This window comes from Tachysurus vachellii, chromosome 1 (assembly GCF_030014155.1).
Source record: "Tachysurus vachellii isolate PV-2020 chromosome 1, HZAU_Pvac_v1, whole genome shotgun sequence".
Lineage (NCBI taxonomy): Eukaryota > Metazoa > Chordata > Actinopteri > Siluriformes > Bagridae > Tachysurus > Tachysurus vachellii.
In genome coordinates this window covers 3,621,861-3,641,953 of record NC_083460.1, presented here as the reverse complement: position 1 = coordinate 3,641,953, position 20,093 = coordinate 3,621,861, and the positions used below count along the sequence as shown (strand labels likewise).

At 41.3% G+C, this 20,093-nt stretch overlaps 2 protein-coding genes across 3 annotated transcripts in view; one reads left to right on the top strand and one right to left on the bottom strand.

Moving 5' to 3' along the window:
• The window catches only part of zcchc2 (zinc finger, CCHC domain containing 2), a 31,733-nt gene extending 14,216 nt beyond the window's left edge, over window positions 1-17,517 (bottom strand). Inside the window, exons 1-7 of one of the 2 annotated variants that reach the window (XM_060868296.1) lie at window positions 16,624-17,517; window positions 13,219-13,324; window positions 13,039-13,109; window positions 4,804-4,875; window positions 4,496-4,593; window positions 1,977-2,071; window positions 1,179-1,262 (exon numbers count right to left, since the gene is read on the bottom strand). In XM_060868296.1, the coding sequence (XP_060724279.1) occupies window positions 1,179-1,262; window positions 1,977-2,071; window positions 4,496-4,593; window positions 4,804-4,875; window positions 13,039-13,109; window positions 13,219-13,324; window positions 16,624-17,292 (1,195 nt within the window). In that variant the 5' untranslated portion in view covers window positions 17,293-17,517. The remainder of the gene's footprint in view (window positions 1-1,178; window positions 1,263-1,976; window positions 2,072-4,495; window positions 4,594-4,803; window positions 4,876-13,038; window positions 13,110-13,218; window positions 13,325-16,623) is intronic. The other variant, XM_060868304.1, reaches the window with a different exon arrangement.
• A 1,321-nt stretch (window positions 17,518-18,838) lies between these two features.
• Window positions 18,839-20,093, top strand: part of si:ch211-106n13.3 (vWFA and Collagen domain-containing protein) — a 36,690-nt gene continuing 35,435 nt past the window's right edge. The window contains 2 exon segments of the mRNA XM_060866038.1: window positions 18,839-19,277; window positions 19,352-19,548. Of these exon segments, the coding sequence (XP_060722021.1) occupies window positions 18,839-19,277; window positions 19,352-19,548 (636 nt within the window).

Below are 20,093 nucleotides of genomic sequence, written 5' to 3'. Positions count from 1 at the left end.
CTTGAGATAAGAGAGAACTTTAGAGAGAATACGATATTTGTTTTAATGTAATCTTTGAATTTGAAGTAGGTTGAAGACCTACTTATTCAGGAAACACTTTAACTAGCACTTCTTTCCTTATCTTTTGCATTTAAAAAAAAAAAAAAAAAACACAACACACCTTTGACACTTTTTCATTGTAACTTTGAACAAATGTTTTAAACTCATGGTATCTTAAGTATGTAACTTAGTGATCCAGCATTAATGTATTCATTGTTAGAGATTTAAGCACTTATGTACGTCACTCTGGATAAGAGCGTCTGCCAAGTGCTGTAAATGTAAATGTAAATGTAAATTTGAAACAATTAGGTTGCTAAAATGAATCCTGTGAGCTAAATCATCCTGGCTTTCAAACTTCACCTTTAACTCTAACCAACACTCTGAGCTTCTCTGAGCTTAGAGACAAACCATCAGAATGTGGCAGCAGATGTGGGCCATGCATAAAAGTGTGTGTGTGGCATGAGGTGTGTGTGTGTGCGCCTCTGTGCCTGTGTGTGTGCATGTGTGGTGTGGTATGGTGTGTGACTGTGTGTGTGTGCATGTGTGGTGTGGTATGGTGTGTGTGTGTCTCTGTCTGTGTGTGTGTGTGTGTGTCTCTGTCTGTGTGTGTGTGTGCGTCTCTGTCTGTGTGTGTGTGTGCGTCTCTGTCTGTGTGTGTGTGTGCGTCTCTGTCTGTGTGTGTGTGTGCGTCTCTGTCTGTGTGTGTGTGTGCGTCTCTGTGTGTGTGTGCGTCTCTGTGTGTGTGTGCGTCTCTGTGTGTGTGTGCGTCTCTGTGTGTGTGTGCGTCTCTGTGTGTGTCTCTGTGTGTGTGTGTGTCTCTGTCTGTGTGTCTCTGTCTGTGTGTCTCTGTCTGTGTGTCTCTGTCTGTGTGTCTCTGTCTGTGTGTCTCTGTCTGTGTGTCTCTGTCTGTGTGTCTCTGTCTGTGTGTCTCTGTCTGTGTGTCTCTGTCTGTGTGTCTCTGTCTGTGTGTCTCTGTCTGTGTGTCTCTGTCTGTGTGTCTCTGTCTGTGTGTCTCTGTCTGTGTGTCTCTGTCTGTGTGTGTCTTCAAAATGTGGCAGCAGATGTGGGCCATGCATATAGGTGTGCATGTGTGGTATGGTGTGCATGTGCGTGTGCACGTGTGCGTGTGTGTGTCTCACCCTCATCAAGGCTGGAAGTCTCTGAGCAGTCCTCTGAGAAGCGAGGTGCCGGCTGTCGGGTTCTGGCACCAGGTGCGCTGTTACCTGCACAGAAGAGCAGACAGCCAGATATTACACCTCCCTCAGGTCTCACACACACACACACACACACTAATCTATTGTGTTCCATTCTGACACTATTCATATAGAAACTTTATTAGTGTGTGTGTGCTGTGTGTAAAGCAGTGTGCATATTTCCATCGTGACTTGTGTAATAATTCACTGTGTTTCCTTTAACTCCGTCGCGGTTCGACTGCTTTACACGCACGTCAGCTCCTTTGCAGCAGCGCCACAAGCGAAATGTCACACATTAAAGGAGCGGTTTGTTATTTTTAGATACGATCTGAAAATAAATCGACTGGAATTCCATTTTTACACATGAATAAAACTACATACAAAACGTCCTCGTCAAGATTCACATGCGTCATTGTTAGATTGTAACAGTTAAAAACTCATAACTTGCTCCACGTTTGTATTTTTTATTAAAACATCCATTAGTGATTTTAAAGTAAACGGTTTTCACATAACGGCTGAAATATATCCAGATTTTTTTCTGTAACATGCGTCTCCCCTCCACCAGGGTGTGCTATCTAACTTTTTTTTTTTTTTTTTTTTATGTTTAAAGCCAAATGCTTTGTATTCAGGAGGAAAAGCGTTTCCCGGGCCGCTCGTGCGTCTCAGCAGGTTCCGGGTTGTGCGTCACTGGTGTAATGATGTGATCATTAGTGTTGCTGAAGTGAACATGCAGTGAACGTTTACCGTGACTGCAGTGTAGGGAAGACGCGTCGGGCAGGAAAAACCCTGAGGCCTGGCACATCTGAAGGAACTCCCGTGGCACAGACGCAAACCTCGCCCTGTACGAGACACATAGAGACAAGAAAGTAAAGAGTGAGTGGGTGAGAGAATAAAATAAATATTAAAATAAAAAAATAAAAGGAGATGATTAGTTTTCTATTAGGGAGACAATCTATTTTTTCGGATACGTTGCACGTGATTCGGTTCTGCGTTGATATGATTCGGTTCTGAATCCATATGATTCGGTTCTGAATCCATATGATTCAGCATGGATTCTATTCAATAGGTTTAAATCCTATGGACTGCATCCTATGGAATCCTAACCTGCTTTAGTTCCTAACTGCATACGTTTTAAATAAGGAAATACATCCGTGGCTTAGCCTTGTCCTATATGATGTATTGTTAAATGTGAATCGAGACATTATGAAGAAAAATACTGCCTGAAATGTAATAACAGGTGCTTATGGTGAGGTGAAGTAGTGAAGAAGGAAGACGAGCAAAACAAGCAAATTATTTTTTTTACAGTTAAACTAGTCTAGCTAGCCATGACCAGGCCAATAAGAACGACGGCGGTTGCTATAGACCCGCGAGCCATCCTAACTACGAGCTAAGCGAACGCTGCTAGCATGAACGCAGGATTATAAATGGTGCCATGAGGTAATAGTGTAGTAGCTCGCTGCCAGTCTCTGCTTTCCCTCAGGACTAATCAGCTCTTGGGCGAAAGACGTGCTGGAAAGACGAGCACTCCCACCAGAGGAAGATAAACACACACACACACACACACACACACAGCTGACCTAAATATTCCAACCTGCCACTTGTACATAGCAGCGCATTCTTAAACCGTCCCCCTTCACAGGGACTCATCCTCTCTGATCTACACGACACAAAGCAGACTTTCTCTGAACCTGCCTTCAATGCTTTTGATAAATTAAAAAATAATAATAATAAAAATAAAAAAAAAACAACACAACGAGCCGTAATCATCGTTCCTCGTGCGCAGTCAACATCAGCCCTTGAGATGTATGGAGTCACGTGGGCCGAGCTGCGTGCCGTTAATGCTGTCCTATAAACAGAGCTTGGAGATTTACGCTCCGTTATTATCTGTCTTTCATCAGCTGGGGCGGTTCATGGAAGTGTGTTTATGCTGCTTTAGAGTCGTGTGCACAGCATATATACATTTAAGACATTGGTGTATGTAAGGGAAATAAACACAAGAAAGCTCGGTAAGGAAAGATATTTCCACAAATTTCCTAAAGCAAACATTCAGGACACATTATGGACTGGAAGGAATCTCTAAATTTGGTCTCTTTTGCCGTCTACTAATAGTACAAAATCAATTCTAAATAATGAACTAGTCAGTATTTAAGAACTAATATACCTTAAGTCTTAAAACCGGACAGGTTTTTATTAAAACGACGGGCAGATATTAGTGAGGAAAGAGTGACAAAAAAGGCAAAAACAAGTGAAGAGAAAAGCGATGAAGAAAATGAAGCAAACAGAAATTGTAGCAATTAAGTTCAGTTAAGAGAATTTGATTTAAGTTCGTTAATTTTATCGAAGTTTAGTTAAGTGCCATTTAAGTGTAAAGTAGCATTAAGAGTGTACAGTAGCGAGTAAGTGAACGAAAGTGAAAGTGTAATTCCTCCTAACTCCTCCGCCTCTTTACTCCTCCTCCTGTTTACTCCTCCCTCAACCTCCGTGCGCATCTTCCGTAAAGTAAACCCAGTTTATTTTTTTAACATTCTCTTTTATTACTGTATGTTTTTATACAATATTTGTCATTTATAAATACAGGTACTGAACATTTTTCATATTCAAAACACAAACAAAACAACTGGAGTGGAATTTTGCGAGCTGGAACGGATTAATGGGATTTCAATTCATTTAAACGGGGAAAATTGTTTTGAGATACGAGCAAAGTCACGGAACGAATTAAACTCGTATCTCGAGGCATCACTGTAGTAATAAGGTTGTAACTCATATTAACAACCTTATATCTAAGCACGTGACAGAGAAGCAAGCAAGAGTTCAGCACTTACCGCGATGCTACCACGACCGTGCTTCACTATAGATACACACGGATATGTAAACACCAGCATATAGATTTTTTAAATCTGTTAATCTGAACGCCTGGTGATAGAAAAACGGGTTTTAAAGAAACAAACCAATGCTCTGATAGGACTTCGTTGTTGTAAACTAAAAAAAAAAAAAGGAGCGTATAGAGTTTGGGGTGCACGATCACTGAAGGGTAAAACAGAAATCATATCTATAAAATAATGTGTAATAACTCACTACAGGTGATTTGCAAGTAACGCTAAAATTTGTACAATTAGTATTAGTAAATGCTCTAATATTCTCGTCATGTCTCCTAAGCTACTATCGTGGTCAAATAAGCAACGTGTTGCAAATCTACATCGTATGGTGTAAAGCCTGGGGTTTTATACCCCTAATCTGGATAAAGGAGAAGAGGTAAGACTCACCTGAGCATTCGTTCCAGCTCTCTGTGCTCGCCCTCGGCCCGACTCAGTAATCCGATAACGTCGTGCTCGAAACTTCCTGCACTCTTTTCCTTACACAGCTACAGATAAAATGAGAAAAAAAAAGGAAATTTAACGCCACCTTTAAAACACGGATTCAGTAAAGATAAGCCTTCACGTGCTAATTATTTAAAACATATTGGTGCACCAGACCACTCCCCCAGAACCCCCACCCCCGCCACCACCACCACCACAAACAAACTGCTCTATTATACGTTTCACAACATGTAGCGATGACACCTGGCAAATACCTTCAAAAGAAAATCCTGTAGTTCGCGATGACTTTTGGTCACAGCCGTAGACGATGAGTCAGACCATTTAACCTGGATGGAATGCGAGGAACAGGGTTAGACTTACAGACATGTTATTCGAAGCAGTGACTGTTTCTGGTGTTAGTAGTAGTGAGCTATTTCAGACACGAGCTATTTCATTCCCTCGTTACATGCAGCTCACATCATTTCTGTCTCGGTGCCATTTACATCCCCGCCGTACGGAAGACGTTCGGACGCAGAAGGAGAACGAAACTGAATAATAAATTGAAGTTTCCGGCGCCTGAACTCATAACTTTTATATGCGTCGACGCGTCAGAAACGGCACTCGCGATAATGACATCAGCTATGTGTGGACCAAGACGTTTCCTTAGCCGCTGTGCGACTAAAAATAGGTCATTACATAATTTTCACCACAACATCGCTAGTCGGCTCATTTTACATCGTTAATGTTCCAGAGTTCAAATCACCGGCGTCGATGAGTCTAAAATCCTGCTATTCAAATATTAAACACGTACTCCACCGTCATATTTGTTTAATGAGGTAATTAAAGGTTTTCTTATTCTGAAACTTTGCTCCTGCACGAGATTCAGAACTTTGTGTTTATATCAAAGTAGCACTAGCACTTTTCCTAGTTCTGTTAAATCAGGAGTCATATTTAGGTTGACATGATGTTTATTCTTCAGAAAAGTTAAAGAAAATGTATTCGAGTGAACAGACGTGTGTGACATAATATTTATGTGACAAGACTTGTGTCAATGCTGTGAGATAATTGTCTGATGTCTTATGATGTGCTTTTTTAATTTTATTTCTAATTCTGTATTAAACAAAGCAGTTATATTTAATGTTGTGAAACATCCGCGAAACAAGCTAGCCCGTGTTAACACACGTTAGAGAACGGCACCACAGCAAACACTTTTTTTTTTATCCACTTATTAATAGTTTTAAATTATGTAGAACTTGTCCTATCCCTGTATTACTACAGATGCTATGCCTAATTAAGAAAAAACCAAAAGGTAATCAATTACAGTTGATCGATTAAAATCTGCTGACCAATCAGGATCGAGAATTCAACAAGGCACCTGTATAAAAACGTAAAAGAGCTGCATTACTTGCAACCATATTAAAACAGGCCAATATAAAAATAAATATTCTAACACAAACTACACATAAATAAATAAATACATATATACACACACACACACACATATATATATATATATATATATATATACACATACACACAGAGACACACTGCACAGATGACGACACGTAGTTTCTGTAACAAGACCTTGATCCTTTAAGCAACAGCACGTTCTTCTACCTGCTACATTTAGAACAAGGCAAACAGCTAAAAGTGGGCCATTTGGGGTGACTACAGGAATCCCAAAGGCATTTCTAAACTAGTTTAGATTACGTTGCATGTGTGGAAAATATTTACACATTGTACGCAGCATACGCGAGTGCGACGGCAAGGATGACGGAGAGGCTGCGATTGAACTCCTGAGCTCATTCTTGTACAGAGTGAGTCATGGTGGAACATTTCTTTGTATCCCAAAGGAACTCACAAGAGGTCGGAGGATGAAAGTTTAGTACGGTTCAGTTCAGGACGCAGTGCGTTGACGTTACATGATAATACGATTCTCAAAGCAGAATTGAGGGATATCGCAGACATTTGGATGAAACAAAGCAAAACAAAAATGAATAAGTGGCGTGCCTGTGACATTTTTTGGCACATGTAGCCGCAGTCAGAGTCAATAAGAGGATGGATGTAATTATAGCAATTCATCATCCCCAGACGCCAACAAGAGGGTGTTGAAGGGTTTATCTGCAACGCTGAACAGCCTTTCAACGCCGAATCGGCCCCGAGCATGAAGTAAACATTATTTTCTGGCTTCCTTTCCTTGCTGGAAGAATGACTGAAAAGACCATTCGAGTTTATAGTGATGTCTTATTTAATAGCAGGTTAGCACGTAGTAAAGGTTTGGCGACTAGCATGGAGCAGGCCCAGGGAATGAAACCTTCACTGGCTGTGATGGCAGTGATGTATGACCAGCTTCTGCTTGAAATGCAGGGAAGGCTGAGAGCGAAAGGAAATCATTTCCTGCTCTTTTGAAAAGCTGGCGCGAGCCGGGATTCCTCATCCTAACTTCTCCCAGTCCACCTCTCCACCCCCTGATCCACCTCACAATCCTCTGGAGATAAAACGGGAAACGAAGGATTACATCAAGTCTATCTTACACGCCGAGCCAGCAGGCGCGAAGTGAAGCGGTCAGTCTGTGATTTTGGCTGTTTTTCAAACTCACACACACACACTCACAAACAGTGTGAGGTCTGAAGACAGGAAGCCGGCGGAGACCGGGATTACGTAAGAGCGAGCTGGAATTTGAACTGCCATTAAACACCTGTCAGCCACCTGAACTGCCCAAATCTAGCTATTAAAAACAGAAAGTTACTTTTCTAATAAAATAATCGTGCTGTCGAATTCGCACGTGATTGGTTAGAAGAGTTTTGTTTGTTTCTGTGGTAACGATTTACCTAGGCAGACAATCCACACCATCTAACGAACTCATTTCACATTTTTAATTCAGTGTCAACAGTTTCCCTAAAAGTAAACAATAAACGTAAAAACGTTAAGAACATAACAGCGTAAACTTGCTTAAAGGCAAACGGGATCTCGATTCGTGGATTTCACATAATATTAAACGTACAGCTTCAGACTTAAACGAATCCACTGTGTCGCTGAAAATACTAACGTTACAGCGGCCATCTTGGACGATCCCCCTTTTTTTTTTTACTCCACCCACTAGACTTCAGGGGAGGACGGACTGTACCAAAAAGATCGCAACTCGTATGATAACAAAACGAATTAAGCGTGATTTTTATAGAAGAAAATTAAATTTTCAAATTTTTTCAAATTACAAGGGATTTTTTTGCTCCTTAGTTTTAATATGTACAAAGTCTAGAGTAATAAAACATTCTCAGTCAGGAGGAAAATGTCAATTTGACGAACACAGCTGATAAAATCGGGTGCAGGTTTATTACTGCTAGATCCTCAAACAGATTTTCCTACACAGGCCTAACTGCGTCTGCTCAGCCTGAGCTAAAGAAAGATGGATGAATTGGCTAGAACACACTCCCCCATGCCACATACAGGCAAGCAGATGGTACGGCCCGCCAAGCTCCATCTCCCTTCTCATATTGTGTGTGTGTGTGTGTGTGTGTGTGTGTGTGTGTGTCTCTCCCTCCTTTACATGCCTAAACCTTCAGGCACACCAAAATTCAGTCATACAATAAATATTATACTGTGCTGCAACTCTTGATACTGTTGTTTAATTCCTGTTTAGCTCTCTGATGGGAAGACGGTCGTATGTGTACGGTCATGTATGTGACCTAAAATATGAATTGATGAATTTGATTTTGAAATATTTCATTTCTCAGCGAGACTTTTCGTACCTTTTCCAGGTTACTTTGATACCATGTTAGCTACCTACATGATGTGGATAAAATTGACCTAACAGCATATATACTTCATTTTACATTGTAAAAGTGTGTAAATACCATGCGCGCTTGTTTAGCTAGTTAGAGTTTGAGTAAATTTTGCTACTTCCTTGTCAATACACACCTATTGCTATTGTATTGCTAGCCAGACAGCATTTTTTTTTTTTTTTTAAAGCTAACTAATGTAGTTCAAGGACTTCCATTTTGAGTTAAACTAGATTATTTTAACAGCAAATGATTTGGAATTCTCAACAATCCAGCACACACAGGACATGTGAGTCGATCTGTTTTTGGTGTAACAACATTTATAATTATATTCGTCATTTTACCCAATTTTCTGTTAATAATTGCTGAAAAAAAAAAATGTCCTAATAGTGCATTCCCTCTCGCACCACCAGGCAAGGACATAAAAAGCGAAATCCCCCGAGATCCAACAAGCTCCCTTTATCCCAGAGTGAATAAATGTCATTTTGCTCACAGCAGGAACTGAACCGATTTGCTGCCACACTAGATCGGTGCTCGCTGAACTCGTAATGACACGCGGCGGCGTCCGAGAACACTTCCACTACAGGCGGTGTCAGAGCGACTCTCCATCACCTTGTGCTCAAGCCAAAAGAGGCGGGTAAAAGGCTAGTCACGTCCTCACAAGTGTCCTCAATATGTCTCGCCCACGCCTCCGGGCTTTAAGAACTACTACAAGATGGATGCGCTCCTCCCTTTGGAGCCAGAAGAAAAGTCGGAGGGATGCTCTTTTGAGCAGAGCCAAGGGCTGCATTTTTTCAGAGGACAACAAATCAAAACCTACTGCTTTGATAGAAAAACTCCAGCGTTTATACGCCGGCCTGAACGCTTCACGGATTTTCAAAAGGGACACATGGAACATTTTTTCTGAGCAAATTTTGGACAGTCATAGCTTTAAGACAAGATTTGCTTATTTATGTCATTAAACCTTATCTGGGAGAAAAATGCTTTAAAGGTTATTAAAGGTTTTACTTATTAAATGTAAGACAACGTTAACACCTTGTTTTCTAGTCAGTAGTGATAACCCTGCTAACAGTCCCGCAGACGTGAGGTCTTTATCCAACAAATGAGGCGGCGTTAATGATAGAGATGTTTTTATTTTTTTTAATTGAAGTGAGGAAGAAGAGGCGAGATAACAGATCAGGAGATAAAAAGACAGAATATTCAACTTGCTTCTGAAACTCAAATGTTGCAATCAGCTTTGCATCGACCTTCGTCCATTCATCAGTATCAGTATCTCGATCCTCCTGAAACAGGAAGAAGACCGAAGATTTTTTCTTTAAGCACCAATTAAACTTTGAGATTCTAGTTTTTGTTTTTTTTGCTTTTTTACCTTGAATCGTGTTTCTGCACAAACGTGCCGTTACGACTTCCGATTCTGGATGGCACAATGAGTCGAACTTTGGGAGGACCAAAAAGGCTGAATACTGTTTTGCATGGTAAGGAAGCTCCTTTGTGTTAGGAAAACACTTGCTGCTTCAGAATGACCTTTCCCAAGGCCTGAAAGAAGCTCAAAGTCCACCAGCAGACGTAAAAGATTAAAGGTGCTTATAATTATAAATGTTGCTGTCATTTTATTCCTGAGTGCCTTTCCAAACACATACTAACAACATATTCATATATATACACTTTTAATAGATCACAAAGTGCTTTTCTTTCTCTCCAACTACTTTTTTTGACCAAACAGAGGCCGGCCCAACTGCTTATAAATATTCATTAGCAGACTCCCATGCTCATTAATATTCATTAGCTAACTTGTGTAAGTTCTGAAACGCATCTGTTGCTTCTCAACTTTGCCTGTGGATGAGTTTGATTAGAATACGAGCAAAAAAGGAGAGCGAAATATTCTTCTCTTGTGCAAATGATGATTCTGACTCGTTAAGCGTAAAAAACAACCAACCGTATCTGTGGCTGGTTTGACCACGTTTAATTAAAAAAAGTAAAACTTTTGGTTCTTTGCCATTTGGTTAGGTTTATTTGACCTGAACTGAACTGAGGAAATTACATTTGGTTCACTATAAAAAAAAAAAAATAAATAAATAAAAAAAAAAGTAAAATGTAGGAAAACCCTATTTATAACGCTAGAAATAGCCGTGGCGTGTTACAGCACTTCTATTTTCATCCCACGTGACGCAACTCAGAAAACACTGAATAATTAGCACGAGGAAAAACCAGTGTTACAGAGAGAAGCAAACAGTCAACACTTAACTGGATTGAGAAAAAGCAACCTACAGAGAATTAAAGACTAATAAACTGCTGCCTGCATTGTTAGAAATCACAAGTCACACTTTAACTGTGAAAAACAATTCTTTCCAATAATCTCTAATCTTTTGGAATCCTATCTGCTCAATCAGCCAGGGCGTGTGGGCGTGTGTGTGTGTGCGTGTGTGTGTGTGTGTATGTGTGTGTGTTTTCAGGGAAGGGAGGTCTTCCTGACTAAACTTAGTCACTTTTTCCTCCCTCAGAAGCACAGCAGTGTGACCCTGCAACAATTACTGAGACAACAGAGAAGCCAAAAGCCAAAATAAGTCCTTAAAGGACCTTTTTGTTTTTTAAAGCTGCCCTCCACCAGGCCAGAAACAGACAGAGAGAGCAGTATGGTGCTGAGCCATCCACTCTCTCAGTCCAGACCAGAGGGACCGTCCATTCTGTGAACAACCGGATGTTTACTGCTAAGAGTCCTTCTGAGCACAAAAAAAAAGCTAGCGCTAGTTTGCTATGGCATCGATCCAGTATGCAGGTCGTGTCATTTTCAGGCTTCATGTATAATGCAAATGGAACAGGGAAGCTCAAGTATGACAAGAACATCATCTGCCAAGCAAATAGGACACGTTAGAAGGGTGAGGAAGCCTTCACATGCTAAAAATATCTGCAGAGGTTAAGGCTTAGGCTGACAAACACAAAAACACCTATTTACCAGATCTTTGGGCCTTTCGTTTGGTTAAAACCAGATAACAAATTCCCTCAAAGTTCCGATCAAGAGATCTGATTAATCTGATTTACAGTATATATGTATTTAGTAATGTGCACAAATCCACAAAACGCAAAGCTCACGAAGCAGAGCTCAACAAAATGACGACTAAATGGTGAAAAAGCCTCATGCCTCATGAGGTTGCCAAATCCTCCTCACTAATCCTTCCTCCTTTTAAAGAGTACCATTACATTTGTTCTACATAAGTATCTAGTACATTTTATTTGGCGTTATTAATTTGTCCTAGAACTCTCCCTCTCTCTTATAAGGAATTGATGTAAAATGCTGCTGTTTGTACAGAACTATCTGGATTTTTCCATACCAGAGTAACACAGATGTGTGAATTTACAAATGAAATAAATCATTTCCAGCTTCGTTTGAATACATTTACATTCTGACATCGCAAAACAAACAAACAAAAAAAAAGACGCCCCTCTATGCTTAAAATCACATAGCTTTTGCTAGCTGATGTCTGAGGTAAACGATTTAGCCGCATCATTCAGCCATGACATCTCGAACAGAGACAACTTAAGGGTAGGTACAGTGACATCAGAAACAACACGAAACTATCAGGAATATTAACTTTTTCCTCAGATGTGTTGGTAAATTTCTACAAAAAGATTCTGCAGGATTAAAATGGCACTAAAACACATCAGCTAGCATCAGCTGCTAACTAATTCGAGCTTAAAAAAGACAAATGTTTCTCGATCCTAAAGAAACCTGCATTTAAATGTTTAATCCTATGGTTTAACTTTAGTCTACACACATGTCCTTATGTATTTGTTTAAATAGTTTGTCCCTATATTTTTATCTGGAGCTTGTTAGCTATCTGGCTAGCATGGATTCATGGACAGTCTACACACTTGTCTGTTAAAACTACAGTGCTGTTTTCCTGATGTAAGAAAATAAAACCAAGATAAATCAGTTTTATCGTATCTTTAGGGGGGAAACAAATAGAAAATAAAATTAAAAAAGGGGGAAAAAGATGATCGCCAGTTAGAAACGACTCAGACAGTTTCCAGATCTAGAAATGACCTGAAGTGGGTTTTCAGAGCAGATCGCCTTGTAATCTGATGGATCTGGAGTGGTTTAGGACGAGTGGTTTAAAAAAAGTCAAAAATCAAGAGTTGGCAACTCTTACTACACAAAGTTTGAACAATGTTTTGGACCAGGTTATCGTAAGTGTTTTTTTTTTTTACTATTTTTTTTTCCCTCAAAAAAAAAGTTCTCACAAAAATATGGATGGGCTTAGACTTATTATATCCACTGTAAATACAAGACTGTAGCATTGTAGCTTAAAATAACTCTTGATTATTGAGAATAAAATACTACTTAGTATAAAAACGCTTCTTTTTTTGGACGTTCTTCGATTATGAAAGAAAATTATGTGCTACAAGCGCACGGTGTAATGCTGCTCGATCTGTATAAAACTCAAACGTGCGGCGTTATGCTAATTGTCTACGGCGGTATAGAATTATCTGCTTGTTTATATGCAAATATATTTAAATACTTAGAATTAAAGAAAATCTCGTGAACCTCGTTTGAACAGAGCAAAATGAATTAGGTCCTTAAAGCTGGGTAATCCACTGAAGCTCTTGTCTCTCGTGGCGTTGAGTCAGCATAACTGTTCCTAGACTCTCTCTCTCAAACACACACACACACACACACACACACACACATGCAGTGGCTGACAGCTTGCTGTGGATGATGTTTTGCAGACCTACCTCAAAGCTGTACTCTCTGCTGTCTCCTGCCAGGGAGATCTCCTTCAGTTTGATCTTCTCGATGTGCACCACTGTAACATGAAAGAAAAGCGTCTCAGAGTCAGATTTCTGCTGCTGCTTGACTCAGGAATGGGAAACGTTATCTCAACCGAGTACAGGGAAACTCACGACGGACGGTACCTTGGCTCGGAGACATGCTGCTGAGGTGCTGGAGAGGACACGACGACCACGTTCTGCTCCCCTCAGGGTGCGGACAGAGCTCATCCGGCCGGGAAAACGGACTCTGCTGAAGAAAAATAAAGTAGGCTGAGAAGACTAACATACTTTAAAAAAAAAATATTCCATTATAAAACCCAATTCATCCATTTCCGAATAAAATCTTATATCATTTTCCTTCAAATTGTACAGAACTGGTAACATGCAAACCTTTTAAAATACCTTTACACTTTATTCCCTTACGCTTTCACTCTCTTTTTGTCCCATTTGCATGTTTACATGATCTAGTCATTTATCAAAGCATCAACAAAGCTAAAATACCAAGGATTATAAGTAAGAAAGAAAGACAGAAAGACAGAAAGAAAGAAAGAAACATCACCAACAATCACTGGGTGGCTTAAATAACTGCCAAAAACACAGAAGCTAACATCCAGGGGCACTTTCTCTCTTTGGCCTCAGTGGTTTATCCACCATGTCATGGCAAATTGAACCGGACAGCCACATCAGCTAAAGGTCAGAGTGAAGGACAGGACAATCACTGCTTCATTCTGAACTCCAGGCATGCGAAGTGAAGTTGTAAGGGAAAGCAATACGGACACTCGAGCATTTGAAAGGACTCGGCTTAAGACTAATCCAACACTGATACGAATCTAATCCGATTTACGTATCACGTAAGTAGCAAACCGAACACGGTACAACTCTTGTGTACATGATGCAAAAATAAACACACAGATTTCCTAATACATCTGGTGAATTTTTAAACCTCTTACGTAGCCTGCAAACCTTCCAAATTTTCTGGGTTTTTTTTTGCATAATAAGACTCCAGGGTTTTCTAGAATGGGAAATACTTCCAAAAGTGAGGTCACGGGTTTAGATTCGAGACTCGGTTCATGACGACGGTCACGACGATGGCGAAAAGGTTTAAGACAGTGAAGATCAACGCTATTAAACATTGCAGTACTCAGACACACACAGGATTAAATCTGCTGACCTGCACTTCCTTTTCTAAACTCAGGTGAGTCGTGATCACCGAGCTAACCAATAGGAAGCCTCGGGGTTTATCAGTGCCACACCCAGCGAACGAGGGGCATGAATGACAGCTGCTCAGCATGTGAAACTCCTCAATCAGTCATCTGATAGCGAGGTCATGGAACACTAAGAAAAGTTCAGGATGGGAAACAAGCCGTAACCGTAGTTGTAGCTAAACAAACAAAACCTGGGGGAAATAAACAATAATCATAGACAATCACTACGTGCGGTCTACTTTGACAAATCAAATCAATTTGCATGGCCTGAATTGAAAGAAATGAGATTTCTTATTGGTTTTCTTCCTGTTGAGATTTCAGCAAAGGTTTTCCTAAAGCAACACATTTCAAGAAACTCTGTTTACTCAACACACACCCCGGAAAATTCCTGAATTAAGTCAAATTTTCAAATTTACCATGAGGTAGAACATTTGTGCAAGTGTATAAAAAGTATAGATATAAATATCTACATATAAAGTGTCACTGCTTAATACATTGAAACTTACAAACGTCGGCAATTTGCTGTTGAACGCAAGGTCAAGGGTTTAGATTTGAGATTCGGTTCGTGACAGCAATCACGACGACGGCGGAAAGTTTCAGAAACACGTTCGGTTTTCCAGGCTGGTTTTATTTTAGAGAAGAGGACAGGATGTTATTGGGAATTAATATATAACTCTGCTTGCATCAGGATTTATTCCTTAAACATTTAACCTGGAAAATGGCGGAAAAATGAAACATTCTCGGAAAAATAAATTAAAGGTCCAGTCTGTGAAAATCCTGATTATGATGTCATTAATTATTAATATTATCTCATCACCCGGCTCTGATATCACATAACCCTAATGTGTGTTGTGTTTATTTCTTTATGTTGTATGGTCATATGCTTGGTCTGACAGATTAGGGCCTACATTATAGAAGAAAAAGCCTTGTTTTGACTTTTAATCCCCCCAGGTCTCGTGCCTTAAACAGGTTTTCCTTTCCTAAAACTCCTGACTCCTCGAACCAAAGCATGGAGCCAGAATGCAGGTTTTTTTCGATGGATGTCGACTTCCCTGTAGCGTTTCCCTGGTCTCACACTCTTATTTTAACTTCTCAAAGGACCTGCTAATGAGCTGATGGGTCAAGTCAGGTGTGTTAGAGCAGTAAAAAGCCTAAAATAGGTTGGTGACACCGGGAGCACGACCGAGGAAAGACGGAATTGCTTCATTATGTTCCACAGCTGCTCGACTATCATTCCATGATTTTTGTTATTAAATGTTTGTTTTTTTTTTACATTTTTGTGAAACATTTACATAAGATATTGTTCCCAAAGAGGAAAAAGGCCTGATTTATAAAATGACCTTAAACATAATGAAGAATCGGATTTAAATGGTCATTTTTGCTGTATGATCGATCTTATATTTAGAACCGTTGGTTGCATTAGTCGCAGTTAGTAAGATATAGTTTACGTTAGCTAAATATCGAAGCAGTAAAAAAAAAAGCAGACCGTGAGTATCATGATATCAAGTTCACGTTATATCGTTATAACTCTAAAACACACAGCTCTGTTCACTGAGGATCGACACTAAAATGAAACAAGGAAGCACTCATCGATTTTACTGGTACGACGAGCAATATATTGCGTCTTTGAGTTTAGCCGGAAAATTCAATGTTTACTTGTTTGGTGTCTTTCATCAAAACATTTCCTACATTCCCGACTGCCTGCTGATAGAGCGATGCAGCGGCACTTTAATGACTAGTCCTTTAATCAGTCTGGCTCTCTTATCTCCTTATCTCATGTATACATTATGCTCAATAGAAGCTTCCTACGCCTCATCTTTCATACTAATACCACAGTCGAAGCTATCGCGCTCGTCGTCCCGCGTAACCGCAATGCATTCTGGGACGTCCAACGTTTGCACCGACGTCTTCGCTACTCCGTTTCTGCTGGCACAACATGTCAAATCAAGCAACGTAACATATAATTACATTTACATTTCTGTCATTTAGCAGGCGTGGCATACGATTTATTTCAGTTTATACAACTGAGGGTTAAGGGCCTTGCTCAGGGGCCTCGCTTAGGGCCCAGCAGTGACAGCTTGGTAAAGCTGGGATTCGAACTCACTTTCGACCTTCTGGTCAGTAGTCTAACACTTTAACCACTAGACTACTATCACATCCCTATTGTGTCCTCCTGTGACGTCAGAGAGGCATAAACATGTTCTCAAGGGCATAACGAGAATACAACACCAACCCAAAGACTGGCAGGGCAACCATTTAAAACGTCACGGATATCTCAGTATAATAAGCACGTGTAAAAACGTTTCAGGATGGACTTTTCCTTTAACGTTACTGTACGAGTTACCAGTGTTTGTGTTGCGCATGCGCAGTGGCTCAGGCTCCTCTCCTCCAGTAACGCGTCCACCCGCTCGAGCTGCGCGCGCACGTCCTCCCTCTGGTGGAAAGTAAACGCCGGGTGTAACGACGCCATGGCGAACAGCAGCGCCAGCTGCTCCAGAGGAGCCGGTCCTAACTCCGGGACATGTAGCCCGACCCCGCAGCAGTGCAGCAGGTCGATCCGGCTCAGCGTGCCGTACAGAATCGCCGCACACTCCCGGTTCTTCGACCCGAGCAGAGAGACACACACGAGCAGCCGCGACAGCACGACCGGGTCGCTGACGTCAGTGAGGAGTCGCAGGTCGGCGGGGTTGTTCGCACGGACCTCGACGTCGCGCAGGATGTGGAAGTCTTTCCGTGCCAGGTCTTCGAGACACGAGCCGAGGAATCGCAGTTCTAACGGCTGACACATGTGGAGTAACCCGCACATGAACTCCACGCGTTTAGCCGGACTGAGCCGCAAGCCGAACCACTCAAACACCGCCTCCTTATCGAGCTGCGTCGGTCCGCGGCCCGCGTCGGCGTCCAGCGCGGGGTTCAACGGGACGTAGCGGCGCGCGCCGCTGTTATTTTCCCGTCGCTCGCCGTCGGCCGCGTCGTTTTCTCCCTCCGCCGCTGGCAGCCTCATCTTCAGCATTATCACCTACCGCTGATCGCGCATCGGTCACGGAGATCGTCTGCCAACTGACTTTTATACATTCGCCACGGAATCTAACCGGGATTCGTTTCCTTTCTCTTCCTTTCCGTTGGAGCGACCGTGACTCGCTAGTTTAGTGTGGTCACTTCGCCAGATTACTCGCTCAACCGAGCCTCTGTGTCAATCAAAAGCTTAACTCCTCCCACTCGTAGATCAACAGCAACCGCCGGGTCCTAAAATCTCCAAGTTCGTACCGACTCGTACTTTGGACGTAACGCGATTTAGTGAATCACGCGACAAGCCTGCTGTTGCTAGGCAACTGGGAAACACGGACTGTTCAGCTAGCTAAACATTATCAGTGAAAGGAAGAGGAGGAGGAGGAGGAGGAAGAGGAAGAGGAAGAGGAATATACTTTAGTGGTTGAGAGATGTGAAAGTCTACACACTTAAAGCAGCACAGAATAAAACTGTAAACACAAACAGAATTGTTTCCTCATGGTGATTAAAATATGGGAGATTTGCATATTTCTGTCTCTGTAAACACAAATACAATCAGAACCTAAGTTTAAAAAAAAAAAGTTTTTTTTTTATTGAGCAACCATAAAGAATTTGTGATCAAGCCAAATTAATAAAACATTATTGACATTTCCCCTAAATGACTAAACTGTAGTTTATGGAACAGTAACAGCTTTGTGTTGAGTTTCTTTTAAATTTACAACAAGACAATCTATTGCAATGTGTAATGTGACCAAGTGACAGAAAAATATCAAATAAATTGTCGGCGTACATTTATCTAACGTTTTAAAATGTTCTAGTGACTATTAATAATTTTAAAATGTAGATATTAATTTTATAATATTTATATAATATTATATATTATAACATGTTCTCCCCGTGCCTCTGGGGTTTCCTCCTGGTACTCCGGTTTCCTCCCCCGGTCCAAAGACATGCATGGTAGGTTGATTGGCATCTCTGGAAAATTGTCCGTAGTGTGTGATTGCGTGAGTGAATGAGTGTGTGTGTGTGTCCTGTGATGGGTTGGCACTCCGTCCAGGGTGTATCCTGCCTTGATGCCCGATGACACCTGAGATAGGCACAGGCTCCCCGTGACCCGAGGTAGTTCGGATAAGCGGTAGAAGATGAATGAATGAATGAATGAATGAATATATATTATAATATTAATTCCCAGGAACGTTGCAAGTTCAAATAGTTCAAGTTCACATGTTCGATTTATTAACAAGTTCTATAGTTCGATTTATTAACAAAGAAATCGGAAAGTTATGTGTAAACAGACCAAAGAGCTGCAGCAATGGATGTAAAAACAAAACCTTTAACATTTACAAAACATAAACGTGTGATTATTAATGTATTATTGTATTAATGATTTAATGTTATTTCCCCGGAACGTTTTTAACAACGTAGAGAAGTTGCGACACATGATGTTTTTTTCTTAACACGGGACGTGGGAACGCTGAGCATCAAGAGAGCTGCAGCGATGGATGTACATACAAATCCTTTAACATTTACAAAATACAAATAATCACAACATGCGAATTCTCTTACACCGTGACTCCTGGATTGATCCAAAACAACCGAGATCATACAGTATCAAAGTCATCCTGAACATTGTCATGTTTTGTGTGAGGCAACACATCACACCGTACAAACACAAAGAAAATGATCTGGGCAACTTCCATGAGCGCTTTCAGCTTTTCTGTAAATATGACACCAGAATTAAAAGATCTGATGCCGTTCCTAAGAATAAGAATACGGCTGGACGGGATCTACAGAAGGACCTCATCGATGCTGAGGCCTCTCTGCTGCTACGACACATAAAGCAGGAACTACACAGCACTGAGACGACATATTATGCCATTTTGGCTGATGAGTGCTCAGAACAGTCCAAGCGCCAACTTGTGGCAGTGTGTCTCAGATATTTACGCAGGGCATCTATCCGAGAAAGAGTCGTCGGCTTCGTGGAGACCGGTGACACGTCAGCAGAAGGGATCGCTTCCTGCAGATCTTGGAACCTATTGAATTGGATCCTGGTTTGTGTGTAGGCTTCAGGTTCGACGGGGCCTCCGCCATGTCTGACGTGCAAAGCATCCTGAAGCGCACTTTTACGCGTGCACCGTACGTGCACAGCCGTTCGCATCGTCTGATCTCTGTGCTCTGTGAAGTCTCGAAAGGATGTCCAGACTTCAGAACTTTTTTTGAAGCCATCAAGTCGCTGGGATTGTTCTTGGTTGTTCACATGGTTCACAAAGACAGGCTCGGTTTATAGAGATCCAGAAAGGGATGTATCCGGATCGGCCACCTCTTGAACTCGACTGCGGTGCTTATAGGAAGCAACAACATCAACATGTGACTGACATATTTAGTTTGTTTGATTTCGTTTTGGAAATGTTGGCCGAATTCGCAGAACGTATTCGAGGGCAGGCTGGACTTGAGGCACAGTCCCTTCTTCAGCAAGTTCAAACCAAGAAATGTACATTTCTCCTCGTGGCATCTTGCAAAATGTTTGATGTGTCTGACTTCACCAGCAAGGGCCTGCAAAGCGAGACGCTCTCACTGACCGAATGCATCTATTGAATCTAGTGCCTGAAGCAGAATCTTGACGATTTGAGCCACAGTGGGTTTGAACAAATCTTGACAGCGTTCAATGAGCTAACACACATAAACAAATTCGAAAAGTGGGACGTTTCATTTTCAAGACTCGATCATAGCTTCGTCCTTGGAGAAATCCAAAAGATTGCGCTGTGCCGTCGACCCGCGTGCCCTCCGGTATTAAATTCTGGACTC